The following is a 19,856-nucleotide window of genomic DNA, read 5'->3' on the forward strand; positions in this document are numbered from 1 at the left end:
TAAATGATGAATTTGTTATGAATTTAATTAGATGTGGAATTATTTTGATTTGATCTTCTCTGTGTTTAAAATGATAGAGTGCCCAAGCGACTTGACACGCAAGTAGAGACATCTTAGTCGAATTATTTTCTTTTTGTTTACTGCAAGAGGTCTGCCAAGGTTGATAATTTATGATGGCTTCATGTACAACGCGATGCAGGCGGATGTCGTTGTTTTCCGTTTGAAGAAATAAAGAACAATGCTTTAATTGAAGGCATATATCTTCTGCAGACTTATGTGGATCAATGCTTTTAATAAATTGTATGATAATATCTTGTGGTAACGGATCGAAAGATATTATCGAGAAAAGACCAAAAAATTTTTCCATTACTATGGATTCTTGAGTACTTTTTTGTACTGCCAACTCAACAGTTTTCAATAAAGTTGATTCACCTCCAGAATATGCTGTATTGATCTTTTGAAATGTGGCATCCATGCTCTGTCGCTCTCCTTCATTCAACTTATCGAAATATTGCTCCCACGTGAATTCCAGATTTGCACTTCTTACGCTACCTACGTAGTAAGCAGCACTTGCCAGGACCAATGGTTGACGATCTAATTTTTCTGACAAATTCTTTAAAAACTCTTCATCATGACTATGAACATCAGTATAGACAGATAGAAGTTGACGACATTCTTTATCATTCATACCATGACTAATTGAAATGTGTTTGTTTAGATTTCCATCTGGTGGTATAGCATCTGTGTTTTGGACAGTTACTATAATTTGTCCATTTTTCCATTTATGATCACCAACTTGAGGTAATAATGGATAAATTTTATGAAGTTCAACCACGTTATCTACAACAATCCACCATATTTTCCAAGATTTCAGTTTTTGTGTCAGCAAGACATGAAATTGTTTGATTCTGTCTTCGCTGCTTTCTCCCTTTTTTAAAATATTTTCAATAAAATGTTCATGGATGTTCAAACGTTGACAAAGTTCATTGTAAGTTTTTAAGAGAGAGTCAGCATCTTTTCCTTCGAGTGTCATCACAAATGTAGTTTTATTTACCCAGTCAACAGAGTTAAACATTTTGTCGCAAATTTGTCTGGCTAATTGAGATTTACCACTGCCAGGATTACCAGAAATATAGTAATATGTCAGTTCGTTATTGTTAGTACTGCGCAAGTTATTGAGATCTGCTATGATTTGATTAAGTAATTTTGTACGTTTAACAATGCCATGATTTGGTTTGCAAGGAAGTACTTGAAAAGAATTAAATGTGTTTCTTTCACTTTTTATTTCATTAATTTCATTGAATGAAAATCCTAGATCTTGAAACGAGTTTTCAATATCACAAACCATTTTGTCAAATTCGGTATCAGATACTCTTCCAAAATTATTATGAATAAATTTGTTTCTAACAATACGAAGTGCATCAACTGCAGAACTAACTTTTGTGTTAACTTTTGTTCCTATTGAGTTGGAAAACAATATTGCTGCAAACAGTGTTGTACAATCCCACTTACTGGTGTCACCATCTTGAAAATTTGGCAGAATATGTTTGTCATGAGGTGGCTTTTTTGTTTTTTCAATATTGAACAACTTCTGACCACTAACGTTTGTATTTTCCCATACTCCAAGGGATCCTTCGTAATGAGTGTTCCACTCTTCGATAAATAAATCAACAAGTTTCTTTTTAACGACATCTGTAAGTATTTTCTGCATGTAGCAGTTATTCCTTTCTTCTTTTGACTCCATCTACGGATCATAAAATGATCATAAGATGAGCAATAATTATTTATAAATACAATTTATGGACAACTGAAATAGTTGAAGATTGAGTTGATAAATTTCCAATTGTAAATGAAATTTGTCAACCAAGGTGGCAGCAGAAAGGCAGAAAAATATTTTCGTGCATTTGGGTATTTTTGTGGCAGTTTTGAAAACTTATTGAAAACCTTCATAAGTGTAGCTAAGAGCAATGCAAGTAGTTTATCTATAAGTGTGTTTGCAAATTGATCTGAGCTCTACCAATTAAATCAATCAATCAATTTAAGGGAATTTGCAGATCAATCAAATTCATGTTAGAGGAAAAGTTAAAACGTTTTTCTAATTTGCCTGTTTCGCATCATTGCACGAAATTATATAATTTTCATATTTGAGAAAGTTGCTTGAAAAACATGTCAAGTATTCCATAGAAGCACTACCTTTCACTAGTGAAGGGTATAACCGAGCAAAAAGTATACTTCAGTCTAAGTATGGGAACGAGTCAGAACTGATCAAATACTACACCAAAGAAATTCTTGACTTACCCAATATACCAGAGGCCAAAGTACAGAAGGTGCATTAATTCTGTGAAAGACTCACCTATTGCGTACAGTCTTTAGAAACTATGGGAGAACTGGAGCAGATCAATGGAAGTGTTGCAATGACATTGGACAAATTGTCTGGTATAAGAAGCTACTTGGTTCACACAGATCCCAACTGGGATGAATGGGATTATATTAAGCTAATAGAAGCCTTAACCTTGTGGAGTAGGCGAAATCCTAGAAATTCTATATGTGAAGGAGAAAAGAAAGAAAATCGAAACCGGTTCCGCAAAAAACTATTCAACATCAAATTGGGTCAGCGTAAATAAGTCTATTGCGATGCAAAGGATCACAAATCAGCTGACTGCTCAAAGGTAACAGATATCAAAGAAAGAAAACAACTATTGGCAAAAAAGCGCCGCTGTTTCAAGTGTACCGGAGAAGGGCAGAGAGCTGCAGATTGTACCATTAAAATAACATGTCAACATTGCGAGAGAAGACATCATACTTCTTTTTGTGACCGAGCAGTGGGGAAGAAGACACTGATGACCGCAACAAAAACCAACGAAGGAGTCTTTCCAGTCTTGACAGTGAAAGTTAATGGGATCATGTGTAGAGCATTAATTGATTCTGCAAGGTTGGTAAGTGTCCTTGGCCTAAAAACCTGTTGACATAACAACTAAAGAAGTGGACGTGCTCCTTAGTAGTAGTGTAGAATGTCTAGAGGCCTATGCAACTAAAGTGGAGTCACTCGATAGAGAGTTTTGTATGGAAGTATATTTAATAAAAGTGGAAAAAAGTGAACTTTTATCAGTAAAAAAACCACAATACAGCCATATGATTTCCAAATACTCACACTTAAAAGGGATTGATATCCAAGACTGTGACACGAAGGCTCAGTTTCCAGTACATGTCGCTCTTGGGGGAGGGGAGTATGCCAGAATAAAAACAAAGAATCATCTCCGAATAGTGAAAGATGGCGAACATATCGCGGAGTTGACCAAGCTGGGATGGTTCTAGATGTACCCTGGGAAGGAATGTGATCACAATCATATGCTACTAACACAAACCACTCAAAAGGATTATGAGAAGTTGTGCCGGTGGGATGTTTTAGGACTTGCTGACAACTCAGAACACGATCAGATCTCAGTGTATGGAGAGTTTAAGGAACAATTGGTGAGGAGTTCGAAAGGTTGATGTGAGTCTGGTCTATTGTGGCAAGGTAACCATCCTCTCTTACCATCCCATAAGGAAGGAAGCTTGCGACGCCTCAACTTTCTTGTAAAGAGATTACACCGTGAAGGCATGGCCAGTGAGTATACCAAGACTATCGAGGAACAAGTCAGCAAAGGGGTAGTTGAATTTGTAACCGAGCCCCGAGTTGTGGAGATATAGAAAAGGCATTCCTCCAGATCCGGATAAAAGAACAAGAAATAGATGCCTTACGGTTCCACTGGAAGATTGACAGTCAACCTGAACCCTTGACATATAGATTCACAAGAGTCGTCTTTGGCCTAACCTGCCTTCCATTTCTACTTGGGGGAGTGTTAGAGCAACACCTAGAAACTTGGAAAAGAAAGATGCCAGATATCGTTGAGGAACTGAAGAAGTCTATATATGTAGACGATCTGCTTAGTGGGGAACAAACAGTAGACGAAGCCAAAGAAAGAAAAAGGAAATCAATCAATGTATTCAACGACTCCAAGTTCAATTTGCATAAGTGGAACTCAAATGCCCATGAGCTTAAAGCGGATGAAAAAGAAAAGGATGATGAAAAGAAACTTTAGCAAAACAACAACTTGGAACAAAAACTAGAGAATCTAACGTTTTGGGACTGTTATAGAAAAAGAAAAGTGACGAGATTTCCATAGTGATCCCATCAGAGAATTCAGGAAAAACGAAACGAGAAGTACTGAGTAGATTGGTTAAGATTTGTGACCCTTTGGTAATTACATCACCCTTTATTCTAGAGGGAAAGATAATTTTTCGCGATATCTGAAAGGAGAAGCTCTTATGGGATGTACAGCTAAGCCATTTTTTGAAGTATCGATGGGATTGCTGGAAGAGTTACTGTTCCGCGATCATAAGCTGGGTTCCGAGAACCAATCAAGTCGTTAAAACTGCATGCATTCGGGGATGCTAGCACACAAGGTGTAGGAGCTGCAGTGTACTCAGTTATTCGTCAAGAATTGGGAACTACTCAAATTCTAATTTCTGGTAAAAGTCGTCTGTCAAAAGAGGGCCTAACTGCTCCACGGCTAGAACTTGTGTCAGCCCACATGGCAGCAAACCTTCTTGAGAATGTGCAGAACGCTTTGGATCATTTATCACGGCCGCAAAGTTTTGCATGGCAAGACAGCACTGTCGCCTTGCATTGAATCCTTGGACGTGGCCAGTATAAGCAGTTTGTCTCAAACCGTGTCCGTAAGATACACCAACATCCTGAAATAAAATGGCGATATGTGCCCACATCCGAAAATCCTGCAAATTTGGCCAGCAGAGGTGGAAAATTAAATCAGACGTGGCTCTACGGTCCAGAATAGTTATCTGATATGAGCATATGGCCAAGTAATATAACCACAACTCCATCTACTGCAACAGAGGCAGACGAGACAGTTTCCCAAAAAAGTATCGCAATGACAACAAAACAGTACAGTGGTGATGTTTTGAAACAGTTATTAAGAAAATGCTCACTTAAACGAGCACCACGAGTGTCGCCAAGGCTCTTCAGGTTCGTAAACAATTGTACACAAGGGGAAAAGAAAACAGGATCATTATCCTTACCGAGATTGAAGAGACTAAGATGAAATTTTTCAAACAAGCCCAAAAGCAAGGTCAATTACAACCTAAGTACGAGCAACAATACAAAGAATTTATTCTTACGCGTAATACAGAAGGGATTCTAGAATGTCGTGGCCGAATTGTGGGTCATTATCCTATCTACCTTCCCACATATTCCTTGCTCGCTCAAAGGGTGGTGGAAAAATTGCATCGTGAAATGTTACATGGAAGTGTTGGGTTGACAATGGCTGTTGTAAGAGAGACGTATTGGGTACCTAAGTTAAGAAGCCTTGTAAAGAAAGTTAGAAAGGAGTGCTTTGGTTGCAAAAGATATCGAGCGACATCAGTTCCCACACCCCCTCCTGGAAAGTTACCCGAAGACCGGACTTGTGGCAAAACAGCGTTTGAGGTAATTGGCGTAGATATTGCGGGACTAATACGTTACAAAAAGAAGTCAAGCTAGGATTGCAAAGCGTATATGGCGTTGTTTTCATGTAGTCTAACTCGAGCAGTGTACTTGGACATGATGCCGGACCTATCTGCTTCAACGTTCATACCAAGTTTGAAACGGTTCATTGCTCGGAAGGAAGACCTTTGAAGATCTATTCAGACAATGGGGCACCTTCATAAAAACTGCGAAGTGGATTGATACTTTACGAAAGGAGGAACGTCTTCAAGGTTATTTGGAGAAATTTGATATTAAATGACAGTTTAACTTGTTCCGAGCACCATGTTGGGGAAAACAGTTCGAGCGGCTGGTAGGAATTGTTAAACAAGCAATGTATACGGCAATTGGAGGCGCAAATCTGAAGTGGGAAGAACTGTGTGAAGTGATACTTGACGTTGAACTGCAAATCAATAGAAGACCGCTCAGTTATGTTGAAGACAATGTTCAATTGCCGGTGTTGACACCCGAGCTCTTTTTATCCAGAGAGCCAATCATCTGCCAGAACAGAATATATGGGTTGAAAGTGATTCAGACTTACGTAAGAGGGCAAGATATTTGAAATCTTGCAAATAAGCCTTGTAGAAAAGATGGTCGAAAGAATACCTTACTGCACTGCGAGAACGGCATAATATGAGTCATGGGACTAAAAAGTTCATTGTAAACGTTGGAGACGTAGTGCTGATCAAATCCAACGAAAAGAATAGAGAGAAATGGCCTCTTGGGATCATTATAGAGACATATTCTGGAAGAAATCGAGTGATACGTGGGGTAATGTTGAAAACGCCAAATAGATACCTAGAAGGACCAGCTCAATTGCTTTACCCAATGGAATTAGCTTGTGATCAACAGAGCCATGAATAGAGACCTTATCTTAATCCAGACGCTCAACCATTCAAGCCAAAGCGTAAGGCAGCTGAAAATGCAGCGGGGATCATCAAATCGATTGCTGACGAAGAAAACGAAGAGATTTGAAACGCTCCCTAGATCAGCAATCCATATAGATATACATCTTATCTTCACATGTTCAGGGGGAGTGTGTTGGAAATAAGTTATTTTATTTGATTGTCCTAGTGACAGAGAGACAAATTCCCCTTAATTATTATAATTTTTGTCAACCAATAGACTTTGCAAAATTTTGAGTGATGTTTTGTTGTGAATGGGTTGAAGATATAGTCAGAGTGAGTGAGCAATATATATGTGAGATAAACATTGCAAGAGAATAAAGTTCTTTATTCACCAGGCTTGAGTTAATGCATCCATTCGACATAATCAATGGAATATTGCCTGGGCGACAAGCAAGATTCACAAAAGATCTTTAAGATTATGTTGACTGTTTTTGGTTGACAATTCAGAATATGTTTACAGAAGATTTGTAATTTGTATAAGACGAAACAAATTAAAGAAAAAAGTAAAATTTGTACACGTCTTGATAAAAGCCATGTTACAAAAAGTAAAATTATTTCACATAATGATATGCATATCTATCATTTTTTGACGTGTCCTTATTTTGACTCATCTTGTCAATTTGTAGCTTCTACATACAAATAATATTTAAATAAACTTTTTCAATGTGTAGTTTATTTTAATGTGAGAAAGGTCGGTACTTTGCAATGGTAAAATGTCCAAATAAATTACCTTTTGTTTAAAAATTTCATCAAAATTAACAAAAGTTGTCCGTATAACACATGCGTAGTACTAAAATTATTGATATAAGTCATTTGTGACAGATTACATCAAAACAGACCAATACAGATAGAATTTAAGATCAACATACCTTGGCAAATTAAGAAACCTTAAAGACGACACAACCAACTACATGATGTCTTTGCTTTTGCTTCATAATAAAGAAATTGGAATGTTTATTAGATGCTTGATTTTAATCACCTGCTGTTTCAATTGTAAAATATTGAATTCTGTTCATACCCAACAGAATATGAATTGCAAATTTTTATTTTAGCTATGACTGAAGTAAAACAAAGAAGTTTTACTTGTAAGCTTTATGCCAATAAACCTTTCACAGTTTACTATTATTTATTTCAATTATTGAACATCCTGACTTACATGCAAACTAACTGAAATAATCATAAAGGAAGACAGGACAGCCAGCTGTTTACAAATAGGATAGCTCAAAAATTAAAGATTTATACCTTAGGAAGTTAAGAAAATCGATAAATATAGCTTCTTTGAAACTGTTAGTGTTCCAACTTTGAAACGTGGTCAATGAAGTTTTGTCATTTTGTAAACTTTTGATCCAGATAAACAAATAATTTGATCAGGGGCATGAGAAGCATGTAAAAGTTGGAGAGATGAACTTTTTAGGGGGGGTCTTTATTTAAAAAGGGAATTTCAGAATAATTAACCTCGAAGTTTTTACTTTCGAATAATTTTCTCACATCTCTGTAATCAGAGATACTTCAAAAGTGATAGCGTTTGGACTTGACAGTTTATCATGCAAAGTTTTGTCATTTTGTGAACTTCTGACGCAAACAAATATTTTAAATACTCTATATTACAACAAATTTAACAATTATGGACGAGAAAAAAATCACGTGTACTATCACGTGAAGAAGTGAGCTTTTCTCTCAAAGTAGGCGCAATTTCTAAAGACATACTTAGTAAAACGTTTTATGTCATCATCTGTGTTATGAATAAGATATGAATGGGGAAAAAATTCTTGATAACAGCCATGTCTAGATAAAATTTAAATTATTGCACATATTGATATGAAGTAAATGGTTTGAACCCGGGAGCGTCGTTACATGTTTGTAAATGTAGATCGTCCAGGTTGGTATAGTCCTGAGAAGGACTGTTTTTGTATTTGCTGATTGACGTTTCGATAACCTTAGTGGGTAGTCATCTTCAGAGTAAACGTCAGGTAAGCCGTATTTGTTATCTGCTTCTTACGTCATTGTATTGTGTGTACAGGTAATATGTGGGTGTGAATTGTGTATTGTATTAGTGATTTGGTTAGCACTATTTTCCACCCAGCTAACCGCCCTTTACTTTGAAATATAATATTTTACACAATCGGAAATAAATTAAAGATGGCGGCTAATGGGAAAGAACCAAAAGCTAAAAGGAAACCATGCATGCACTGGTGCTAGGTCGCTTTGAGATGGCGAGTAATTTTATATTTTTATAATACAGTTTTTAATATCAACGTATGAAAATATTTACAGATAAATATTGCAGTATAAATTGTCATGCAACCACCTTAAGTTATAAACTTATAATCCAGGCTGTAAAATATGTCGTTTTTCGACGATTGTGTAAAATATTATATTGTGTAAAATATTAGATTGTGCAAAATATTATATTGTGTAAAATATTATATTTCAAAGTAAAGGGCGGTTTGCTGGGTGGAAAATAGTGCTAACCTAGTGATTTAGTGTGAAGTGTAATGTTTTTAGTTGATCGTTTGTTTATATTGTGAATAAGTTGTTTGTCTCTCTTCTCTTGGCTTGGCTTCGCAAACGAAGATTTTATGAAGGGGGCTGTCCACGTCGACTACAGGCACGCTCGTGGCTGACAAGTCCGATGCGAGACAAACAGGTTCGGCCGCAGCGGCTACAGTCAAAGGTCACGTCAGGTACGGCTGCTGAAGCTTCCCGGTTCTTCCTCAGGTTCTCTGTACGAGAGTCCTCAAAGGAGGAGACAGCCTGGTGGACAGTACGACGCCAGGCATCACGGTCAGCAGCAGGGACTTCTTCAGAGAGTCTTTGTAGCGTTTCTTCGGGGCCCCTCTGTCACGGTGGCCAGTGGAAAGTTCGCCATACAAGGCAATTTTGGGCAGGAATTGATCATCCATTCTGGAAACGTGCCCTGCCCAACGTAGCTGCGACTTCATTAGCATGGCCTCGATGCTGGTGATCTCCGCCTGTTTGAAGACCTCAACATTGGTGACGTAGTCACTCCAGTGAATGTTGAGGATGGTGCAGAGACAGCGGTGATGGAAACGCTCAAGGAGGCGTAGGTGGTGACGGTAGATTACCCACGACTCGGAGCCGTACAAGAAGGTGGTGAGTACGACGGCTCTGTACACGCTGATCTTGGTGCCCTTCTTCAAAGAATTGTTGTTCCACAATCTGTTATACAGTCTGCCAAAAGCGCTGCTTGCCTTGGCCAGTCTGTTGTCGACCTCCCTGTCGAACTTCCTATCTGATGTGATAACACACCCCAGGTAGGTGAACTGGTGAACGCTTTTCAGCTCAGTCTCGCCGATGGTAATGTGAGGAGGGCGGTACTCTACCCGAGGTGCGGGCTGATGGAGGACTTCCGTCTTTTCAAGCTGATCTCAAGTCCGAATAGCTGGACAGCCTCTGCAAAACAGGACGTGAGGCGCTGCAGGGCTCTTTCGGTATGGGCAACAAGGGCAGCGTCGTCGGCAAAGAGAAGGTCTCGGATCATCTGCTCATGGGTCTTTGTAAGGGCTTGCAGCCTCCTGAGGTTGAACAGGCTGCCGTCAAGGCGATAGCGAATGTAGACAGCTTCGTCATCGTCAAGGTCTTCTGTGGCTTGCCTAAGCGTCATGCTGAAGAAGATGCTGAACAGAGTCGGAGCCAAGACACAACCCTGTTTCACGCCGTTGACGATAGGGAAGGGTTCTGAAAGGGTGCTGTTCAACCTGACTTGGCCGCTTTGGTCTTCATGCAGCTCGGTGATAATACTGAGGAACTTTGGGGGGCATCCGAAGCGTTCCATCATGAGCCAAAGTCCCTTCCTGCTCACTGTGTCGAAGGCCTTCGACAGGTGTAGAGTCCTTTGTTCTGTTCCCGAAAGCAGAGTGATCCCCCGGTAGTTGGAGCAGACTGACTTTTCCTCCTTGTTTTTGTACAAGGTAACGATGACTGCATTACGGAGGTCTCTTGGAAGCTTTCGTTGTTCCCAACAACAGACAAGGAGTTCGAGGAGCTTTCTGTGTAACGCTGGGCCTCCATATTTCCAGATCTCTGGTGGGATGCCATCAACTGCTGCTGCCTTGCCACTCATAATCTTCTCTATGGCTTCTGTGAGTTCCTTCATAGAGGGTGGTTCGTCCAATTCCACTATAACTGGGAGCTGAGAGATGCGGAGGATTGCTGAGTCCTGAACGACTCGATCAGCACTGAAGAGGGCGTGGAAGTGCTCGGACCAGCGACTCAGAATAGACGCCCTGTCTGTGAGGAGTGTTACGAACGTCCCGACTAATAATAAAATGGCCGCTTTTGGTTCAATTGCTCGTAACAAAAGGAGTAAAACCTTGTGGAGAAGTTGTTGTCAATTCTTAAAATATTTATTTAATATACTAATAATTTTGATATAATCGTTATAACATAAATGTGTAAATGTTCAAACTTATCTAGACAACTGCTTTCAGACTTTCAGTGACTCTTTCGTTGATGGATAGGATATATATCTGTATTCTTCGATTCTTTTCTTAAATAGTTCGTCTTCTTTTACATGAGCTTTCTTCTCATGTGGACTTATACTAAGCACCAACATAACTACAACGTTCGGTTTTCGGCTTATATATGATTGCACAATGACGTACGAGTAACCGCTTGTGCGTAAACTGTGGTCAGTTGATTAACCATGTATCCTGTAAGTTGTTTGTGGTCAGTAGGTTGACCACGTCCTATACGTAAGCTTTCCTGTTATTGTGGTTAACATACACATGCATGTATGAGTAAGGCATTTTACTAATTAGTTAACTAATAATATATTTAAATATATAACAATAATAAGTATAATTTACATGATTATGTATTATCATGTAACAGGAGCGCCTCGCCATCCGCACTGCGCAAAGGACTCTGGGCGTGGTGCGTAGGGCCGTACACTGCCTTAAGGGCTTCGTAGAAGACTCTGTAGTCACCAGCGTCTGCGCATTGCTGAGTTCGTTCTGCGAGGTTGATCCACCACTCGTTCTTAATCTCTCGAAGCTTGCGCTGGAGGTTGCTGCAAGTGCAACGCTTTGCAGCTTTCCTCACGGGACAGGACGGCTGAGCCAGGTGAGCCTGGTGGGCTGATCTCTTCTTAGCAAGCAATTCCAGGATCTCCTTGTTGTGTTCGTCAAACCAGTCTTTGTTCTTTTTAGTGGTGAGCCCCAAGACTTCTTCTGATGTCTACAATATGGCTCTGTCAAATGAAGCCAAAGCGAATCAGGTGAGGGATCTTCTGGGCAGCCGTTGTTTTCAAGCTTGAACTGCAAGCACGAATGGAATTCAACTCTCACTACAACTGATTGTAGCCTACTGAGCTTGAACATTTTCTTTGGGTACCCTCCCTTTCTTGTTTTAGGTTTGAAGTGAAGTTTGAGTTTGCAGCGCACGAGGCGATGGTCAGTGTGACATTCTGCGCTGGGCATCACTCTGGTGTGTAAGACGTCTTGGAGGTCTCGTTGGCGCACTAGAACGTAGTCAATAAGGTGCCAGTGTTTGGACCGAGGATGCATCCAGGTTGTTTTCAGACTGCCCTTTTGTTGGAAGATGGTGTTGGTGACGGCACGTTGCTGCTCCATGCAAGTCTCCAGCAGCAAGCCTCCGTTTTCGTTGCAGATACCAACGCCATGTCTGCCAAGCACTCCTTTCCAGGCAACAGCGTCTTGTCACACTCTGGCGTTGAAGTCGCCAAGGATTATCACCTTATCGTCTACGGAGGTATTTCAAAGAACTCTGCGGAGCTCTGAGTAGAACTTGTCTTTTTCTGCAGGCACAGCTTGAAGAGTTGGGACATACACACTGAAGAGCGTGGCATACATTTTGTTCTTCAGAGGGAGGCGCATGGACATGATGCGGTCAGAATAGCCAGTTGGCAGGTTTTCAAACTTGGAAGCAATGGAGGTTCTAACCATGAAGCCGACGCCTGTGAGACGCCTTTCTGTTGCAGGTTTTCCTAACAAGAAGAGAGTATATTCTGCGCCATGCTCCTGAAGGCTGCCTTCTTCGGGGAAGCGAATTTCGCTGAGGCCAGCAATGTCGACATCTAGCCTGGAAAGTTCATGTGCAATCAAAGCAGAGCGACGTTCAGGTCTGTTGCTGTCAGCTTTGTCAAGCATGGTTCTGATGTTCCAACATGCCAGCTTCAGTGCTTTTGCACCCATACCGGTGAGTGCGTACGTTCCTTTCTTTGTTGTTGTTTGACCGCTAGAAAAGATGCCCGTTGACCACGGCAAGCCAACTGGGGGGAAGAGAGACGAGCTTTGGTTAGGCCACCTTTTCTAGGCCCCTCTCCTTGTGGAGCAAGCAGTGCTGTCCCTAAAGGGCTGCTTGGTCGTTCGGGGTGCCTCCGAGTGATGTTGTCATCTCGGGTCAACGTCAAGCGACCAATATCCCGAACCGCCTGCATGCAGGATTGAGACTGCGACTTCCAGTGACATTTTTCACCTGCCGGTTCGCCCCTTTCCCATCGCTACAGGACTTAGTAGAGTTGAAAGCGTCGCATACGTGAACGTATCCTTCGAGCCTGCGCAGATGAGTTTTAAGGTGAAGTGCAGTGTGCGCAGTACTGGCCCCACCCTTTACACCCGGGTTCATCTGTCATGGCCCAGCGAGCTGGGACGGTGACAGCGAGATCCACGGGTCGTAGGTTTTACATCAGAATGTCCTTGTCCTAGCCTCTGGCTCAAAAACCTACCTCGGAGGCACGAGGACATGATGGCCGTTGAGCTCGTCGTGGAGGAGTCCTTCCGCCCACATATTCATCATAATACTGATGTTAACCCTAGTCTTTTGCCCATGTTATACGTAGTTTTTTCTAAATCTCGTAATGTTCTTCATTGCTCCTCATTGTCCCTTCTAAAGGTTTATGCAAACTTACATTCCAACCAAAGGCATCCGGATACTGGATAGTTCATTTTGAGGCTGTTGAAGGTAAATTTGCTCCATGATGTTGATTTGTTTTTCAAAAGATGATTTTATGTTTGGTCATGACCATTTTCTTTCTCCTTGAATTTTTAGTAACCGAGGGTCCTCCTTTAGAGGTTTGTTTACAGTATACGTATGTCTTTATCTTGAATTTATAATCCTTAATGACAGGATTAAGTTTTATATCGTGTGAATAACGCTTACAAACCTTGGGATTATGTTTAAAATTGTGTGGCAAAATTTTTAATTGCGTAAGTGTAGATTCGAATTTTTCATTCACGGGCTCCATGAGACTTGGATATTTGTGTGTGAATGATCTCAATGTGGAAGAATGAAAGATAGCAAGAGCACGTCGTCGTCGTCAAAGCGATCGTTTCCATCCAATCAGAAGCGTTTCTCACCCCAAAATAGCCAGGATGATTCATTGGATATTGATCCTGCGGAAATTGAAAGGCAATTTCAAGAACGTTTGGCAAAAGAAGCAAACAGTAAGAATGGAACGGACAGCGTCGATGGAGGAATGGTACGAGTCATTCGGGTACCTGTTCAACAAGAAAACTGGGAAAAGCCGGTTGACGATAAACCGCGCGCCCGCGTAGACTGGCAACGATCAGAAGAGGAGAAAAACCGCAGGGAACAACAATGGCGTCGTGAAGCAGATGAGCAACTTGTTCGTGATTTTCAGCAAAACGAATCTTTTAGACAAAGTGTGAGCACTGTTGCCGAGCCTGTACATGTGAATCAAGCAGACTGGGAGAAAGAGGAAGAACTTCGGAGACAACGAGAAGAAGACGACCGTCTCCGAGAAGCAAGAGCCAATCAGCTGCGAAATCGTATTATTGAAGGTCCTGACGATGATGGTCTTGATTCGTCGTACACCAACGGACGAACCCGTCGTGTGAAGTTCGCCAGTGTTCGCACCGAAATCGTCCAACCATCGCCTGACGCTGAGCTCGCAACATCTGGAGTGAAATTTGTTCACGATGGAAAGGTTGAAGATAGTGATGATGACGGTAGTGAAGAATTTCCTTTGCCTCCACCTCCCGCGGATAAAGACAACAATTTCTCGCCCCTACCTCAAAATCAGGTTGACTACTACCAGAGACCCCCACCTCCACCCAAGCCTCAATTTTGGTCAACAATGGCAGTGGCCCTCCAGCGGAATATAAAGGCGCTCCTAACTCGACAGTCTACAGAGACAATGGTCATGTAGTCCGCGCCCGGGATAGAATGAGTGATAATGGGTATGCGACTTACCCAGGTCCTGCTCGCCTGCAGAATAACAACATTCAGCCAGTACCTAAACCTAGAAGTTTGTCCAACGACGTGGGAAATCCCCAAATCCAGAAACCTCTTTCAAAGACAAAGTGAAAATGCTAAATGAAAATCTGGCTATCAAGCGACCCGATGGATCACAAATGGCACAAAACTGGATCAACAGGGACTCCTTATGAAAATGACATTATAGTTAAGTTTTTATCAAGAGTCGTATTTGTTGACATTTCTCTTTAGAATTATCATTACAGTGGCTTGGTGTCTGATATTGCGCAACATTGAAAAATATCTGGTGGAACAGTGATGTTTTAGTGAAGACTGATTCGGTCTTCCCATGACATTACACCAGAAATCCAAAGCACTATCCGCTTTCTGATAACAAATCATTCATTTTATTCTTATTGATTCTGTATTTGATCAAACGTTCAATTAGTAACAATTTTATTGCTATCTCTTTAGAAACAACTGAAGGCTCACAAATTTCCATAAACTTTTTCAATGAAGTCTATGAACAACTCGAAAATGTTCACCAAAACATCGTCGTTTTTCACTGAAAACAACGTCATCTTCTAGTAATTATTAACTTTTTAAAACATCTCGAAAAATGCAGAGAATTGATATTTTTACTTCATTTGACAGAAAGGTTTAAAGGAATAGATTTAGCTATAAGAAATCCAACTTTGATTATTTCTATTAATGTTATACATAACACGTATAGTTGAAAAGGTCTTCATACATGAGGTTCGTACGAAATAAACATTGTATCTTGCAAGCCTTTTTATATGAAGTTCCATCGTAGGGAAATATTTAGGCTTTTATTGTAACCAGTAGTTAGCACAAATCGATTTTTTGAACTTTTTCTTAAGTATAAACGTTAGGGACATAAAAATACAAGTCAGCCAATCGTTTCGATGGACTTCTTGCGTCAGTAAAAGTTTGGAAACAATTATTTACTTGTTTGCCCCATTTATGCAAGACAAAATGCTACAACGAAGTACGGAGGATGTGTAAAGCAAACTGACGTTGTTTTTTTTGAAACTTGGCTGACATGCATTATATCGATAATATATCATACACGAACAATGAGAATTGTATATAGTTTATATACGTGTATATTGTAATAACAAGAGTATTTCTTTAGACCAAACATCGTTGTGTTCATTTTTTAAAGCAAGGTACAGATCAGTGATTACCGTATAAGATACTGTGGCCTGTTAAAAATTGTAACGGTTCAAGGAAAGGCGTTTATTCGTCTCAGGTGTTTAGTAGAGAGAAAGAAGTTTGTATTTGTATATCACCTTAAACGTGAACAAACGGAAAGAAAATTAAGATTTGTTTATTGAGATTAGATAATGAAGATTTTAATTATAAGAATTTTGACAATTCACACGCAGTTTCGAAATCAGCTCGTTTTTTCTTCTATTGAAATATCTATGTTGGTATTGAATTAGTGAAAAAACACTAGACTTTTTGACGTTAGAGACTCTTGTTCACGACAAAGTCTCTCTTATAGTTTTACCAAGGGGTAGATAAAAGGAGGGGGGAGTGAAATGTCTTAAGTCGGTCATTAAAAGATAGAAGACGGAAGATAGAAGGTTAAGTGGTGGGCTTTTTCCATCAAATATTGATTCCAAAATGTCGACTGTCCGGCTTCCATGCCCCAAATTCTTTGAAATATGCGCCGCTTGCCAAACGCATAAGTTGCAACACAAACAATCCCTTATTAACCTTTTAAGATCATGATCAGAAACTCCAGATTTGGGCATCAAAGTTTGGCATGTCTAAAACCACCTTGAAGAGTTTCGCCTGCGCTGTAGTAAATTTCCGTGACGTCACAGATTTTCGCCAATATTCATGATCTTCTTTGTTCAACATTCTTTTGTTATTGATGTAAAGAACAATATTGAACGAAGTAAATTCATCTTCATATAATCATTGAACGTGTCAACTTCAACGTATTTTTAAATTCATCATATGAATTTGAAATAAAACTAGATGTTACACCATACGAAATTTGAAAAATGTTAAATTCAAATCCATACACGAATTTTGGCACTATAATCTGCATGTATTTTTTCTTCAGCATAATTCATTTGTATTTGTTCAATGATAACCCCACCTATTGCTTGATGGCTACAGTTGGATATTATGCTGCTCATGTGATGCAAGTAGAAAGAAATTTGTTGAAGCCTTACCTAACAATTTACTATTAGATCCTCAGAAAGGTATGTAGAATAGATATTAAGCCTACTTTCCACCAGCCACGTATCTTAGCAACGTATCTTAGCAAAACGTAACATGGCGCATGCGTGCTTATGAATTTGGTGGTCAATATACACAAGCACGCATGCGCCATTTTACGTTTGGCTACAATACGTTACGATACGTGGCTCGTGGAGAACAGGCTTAATGGAAATGAAATGATCAAAACAGGCCAAACAACATTTTTGTACTTGTCAGATATACCATATCCCTGTTGCATACACATATTAGCAATGGAAAAATATCTAGTTGTGTATGATAGAAAATTTAGTATTGAAGCTGCACATTTAGCAATAGCAGTTTTGGTGATTTAACGCAAAGTGCAATCATAAAATAAATGATTTTGCATATTGTAGGACTTGTTTAGTGCAGTGTGCAGGGAAGTGCAATGGATTGCAATAAAACCAGTGAATAGTCAATGGGGGGTTTATACTTTTGTGTATTCAAAACTAACGCCGCCCCTGTCCGAGTTAAAATGTTGCGGCTGTTCGTCATATCATTGCATTCATGTGACAACCCTTGCAAAAGCCATGCAAATCGTTGAAGAGGATGAAATGGATTCGCCATTGACACTTTTTAAGTTTTCCTTTGGAATTGCACCAGAGATGAGAGACTATTTTGAATGGCTACATTTAGCAAAGAAAAGGTTTCTTTATTTGAAACAGGTATTCAAGATTGTCTGCAATGGTGAATATCGTGTTAGCTTTACATTTACTATGTCCTTCATCCGTATAGTATTGAGCACTCTCTAGCATTTTGGAAATATTACAATTTAATCATTTTAGGCAATGAAAATGATGCAAGCGATTTTGCTGGTCTTATGAAAAAAAATGGTCCTAAAATTTTGGCGCCATCTTGAAGTGGTAATTCAGTGGTAATTCACTCTTAAGTGGTAGTTCTTGTAGTTCAGAGTGGAATAGACGTTCTATATAAGATTTATGGTTGTACGTAGACTTGTGTTCAGTGGCGTACTTTTATTCAATCTATGATGTGAAGGGTAAGTTCTGATTTGTTATAGGTTACGGTTCACTTCATAATTATTTGACTTAAATAGATTATTTAGTGTATTGTAGACCTTGCTCTTCTTGTGCTACGAAAAAGCATTATGATGGCATTGAAGACAGGATTGTATGATTTGGATCATATGCAATATCTCATGCCGTTCTAAAAGATTACATTCGGCTTTTCATAACGTCGAGGTAGGTTTTAATGAAAATTTGCCGAAGCATTAGCAGCTACGTTTTTCCATTATTTAATTTCTTGCCCTGTCTCTATTGAATGTTCTTTTTTTTGTTCAGTTTACCTATGTACAAATATTATGTTTCATATGTACAAAGGCAAGTGTCTTCGGGTAATTTTAATTTTCCAAATGAAATAACGTACGCCAAGTTTTGTCTCGCTATCATTACCATGATATGGTAAGCATCATTTCGTTTTAAGCTTTAAAACGTGAATATTCCATTAAGACAGTGCTCGCTTGTTTTATTAATTTAGGAATTTTCTCTTATTAACGTTGCTTAATATTGATTTTGATAATGTGGTTTTTTTTGTGAATTTTGCGGAAGGATTCTCCAAAAGGTGGTGATGGATGGAACAACTCTAGGAATACAGAAACTTTCTTACCAAATAATTTAAGACAAGCTCACACCGGATTGCTAGATACAAGATAAGTATTTTTGAAGTTTATCTGTAATATATAGTATATACAGATCTGCTAATTAGTAAAGACAAGTGTTCATCTACGTATCACAAAGCATTTTGTGCATGATGGTGACTTCTCTCACCTTGTTTTCGTACAAAATTTATAGCAATAGCAAAAAACCCCGTTTTCCGTCCATGCTTCCTGATACCCTCTTAAGCGTAAGGCGCTAATGATCTTGCATCTTGAATTTGAAGTGCTTTATATACGCTTAGGTACGTAATAAATTGGAAGCATTTCTTTACGCGGTCAAAAGAATTCCTTTGAATCCGAAAAGTGTGCTGTTTAATCGCAAAATTACTCGAGAAGAGAATTTATTTTCTGGATTGAATCATGAAAAAATTGTAAGGTAAGAAGAAATTTATCATGTAAAATGAATCAAAATTTTATAACATAATGGTTCAAAGCGAGGTTCAATTTAGACGATACAAATTTCTTGGCTTATTAAATGTTATCTTTGTAGAAACTATTATAAGAAAGTGGATAATCCCTTTTTTCCATGAAACCTATGGATGCTTTCGTTTATAATGAGAGTCATATTGTTTAAGGAGGCTCTCGTTCATCACGAGAGAATTATGAGAAATTTACATTGTAAAAGGTAACAAGTAAAAAACGTATAAACATGCTTAGAGTCAGTTTAAGTTATGAGTCAAAAAAGGCAGAAGTTGTTTGAACCTTTGCAGTATCTTTGGATGTTCTAGTTTCCTTTTTGAGAAGAATTCTGTTAAAGAGAAAAGATAAATTTTGAAAAAATAAAAATCCCGTTTTCGTTCCATGCCTCCCGATATCCCGAGATAGTTGAGTACTGGAGCGTCTCATGTTAATTAAGGGGACCAGATAATCCTGTCAGTCATGTAGCCGATAGATGATTTGCTCGTGATACGCGAGAAACAGTAAATGAGAAAGTGAAATCAGAAACAAATAAACCAATAAAATTGTATAAAACATGTTTAAGGTTGTCTTAAAGTATAAGTGCAAGAAAAAGGAAGAATGTCAGAAGAAGTTACTGAAACTATGCTTGGTTTATTTTATGAACATTGGTTTAATTTGTAAACAAAAAGATAAAATTCAAAAGCAAAAAACCCCGTTTTCGGTCCATGCTTCCCGTTACCCTCTTAAGCGCAAGGCACTAGAACGCCGCATGTAATCGTTTCGGTAGTATATTTCGGCCTCTCCACGCTATCCTACTTGGGAGATGCAACAGAAGCTTCCGCCCATCAGACGCCGAGATCACCTTCGATAGGCTTTGCAA

General features: G+C 39.3%; 3 protein-coding genes across 3 annotated transcripts in view; 2 read left to right on the forward strand and 1 right to left on the reverse strand.

Moving 5' to 3' along the window:
- LOC124441553 (WD repeat-containing protein 3-like) overlaps nt 1-19,856 on the forward strand; it is a 77,368-nt gene that overhangs the window by 37,045 nt on the left and 20,467 nt on the right. The window lies entirely within an intron of this gene.
- LOC124441554 lies at nt 138-7,357 on the reverse strand. The gene is made up of 3 exons (XM_046992030.1): nt 7,299-7,357; nt 238-1,744; nt 138-151 (listed from the first exon to the last, which is right to left on the reverse strand). Exons 2-3 carry the CDS (start codon nt 1,742-1,744, stop codon nt 138-140), a joined length of 1,521 nt encoding a protein of 506 aa, XP_046847986.1. The 5' UTR covers nt 7,299-7,357.
- LOC124441556 lies at nt 13,700-14,581 on the forward strand. Its single transcript, XM_046992032.1, has one exon. The coding sequence runs from the start codon at nt 13,700-13,702 to the stop codon at nt 14,579-14,581; it is 882 nt and encodes a 293-aa protein (XP_046847988.1).

Source organism: Xenia sp. Carnegie-2017, unplaced genomic scaffold, assembly GCF_021976095.1.
Source record: "Xenia sp. Carnegie-2017 unplaced genomic scaffold, XeniaSp_v1 HiC_scaffold_20, whole genome shotgun sequence".
NCBI lineage: Eukaryota > Metazoa > Cnidaria > Anthozoa > Malacalcyonacea > Xeniidae > Xenia > Xenia sp. Carnegie-2017.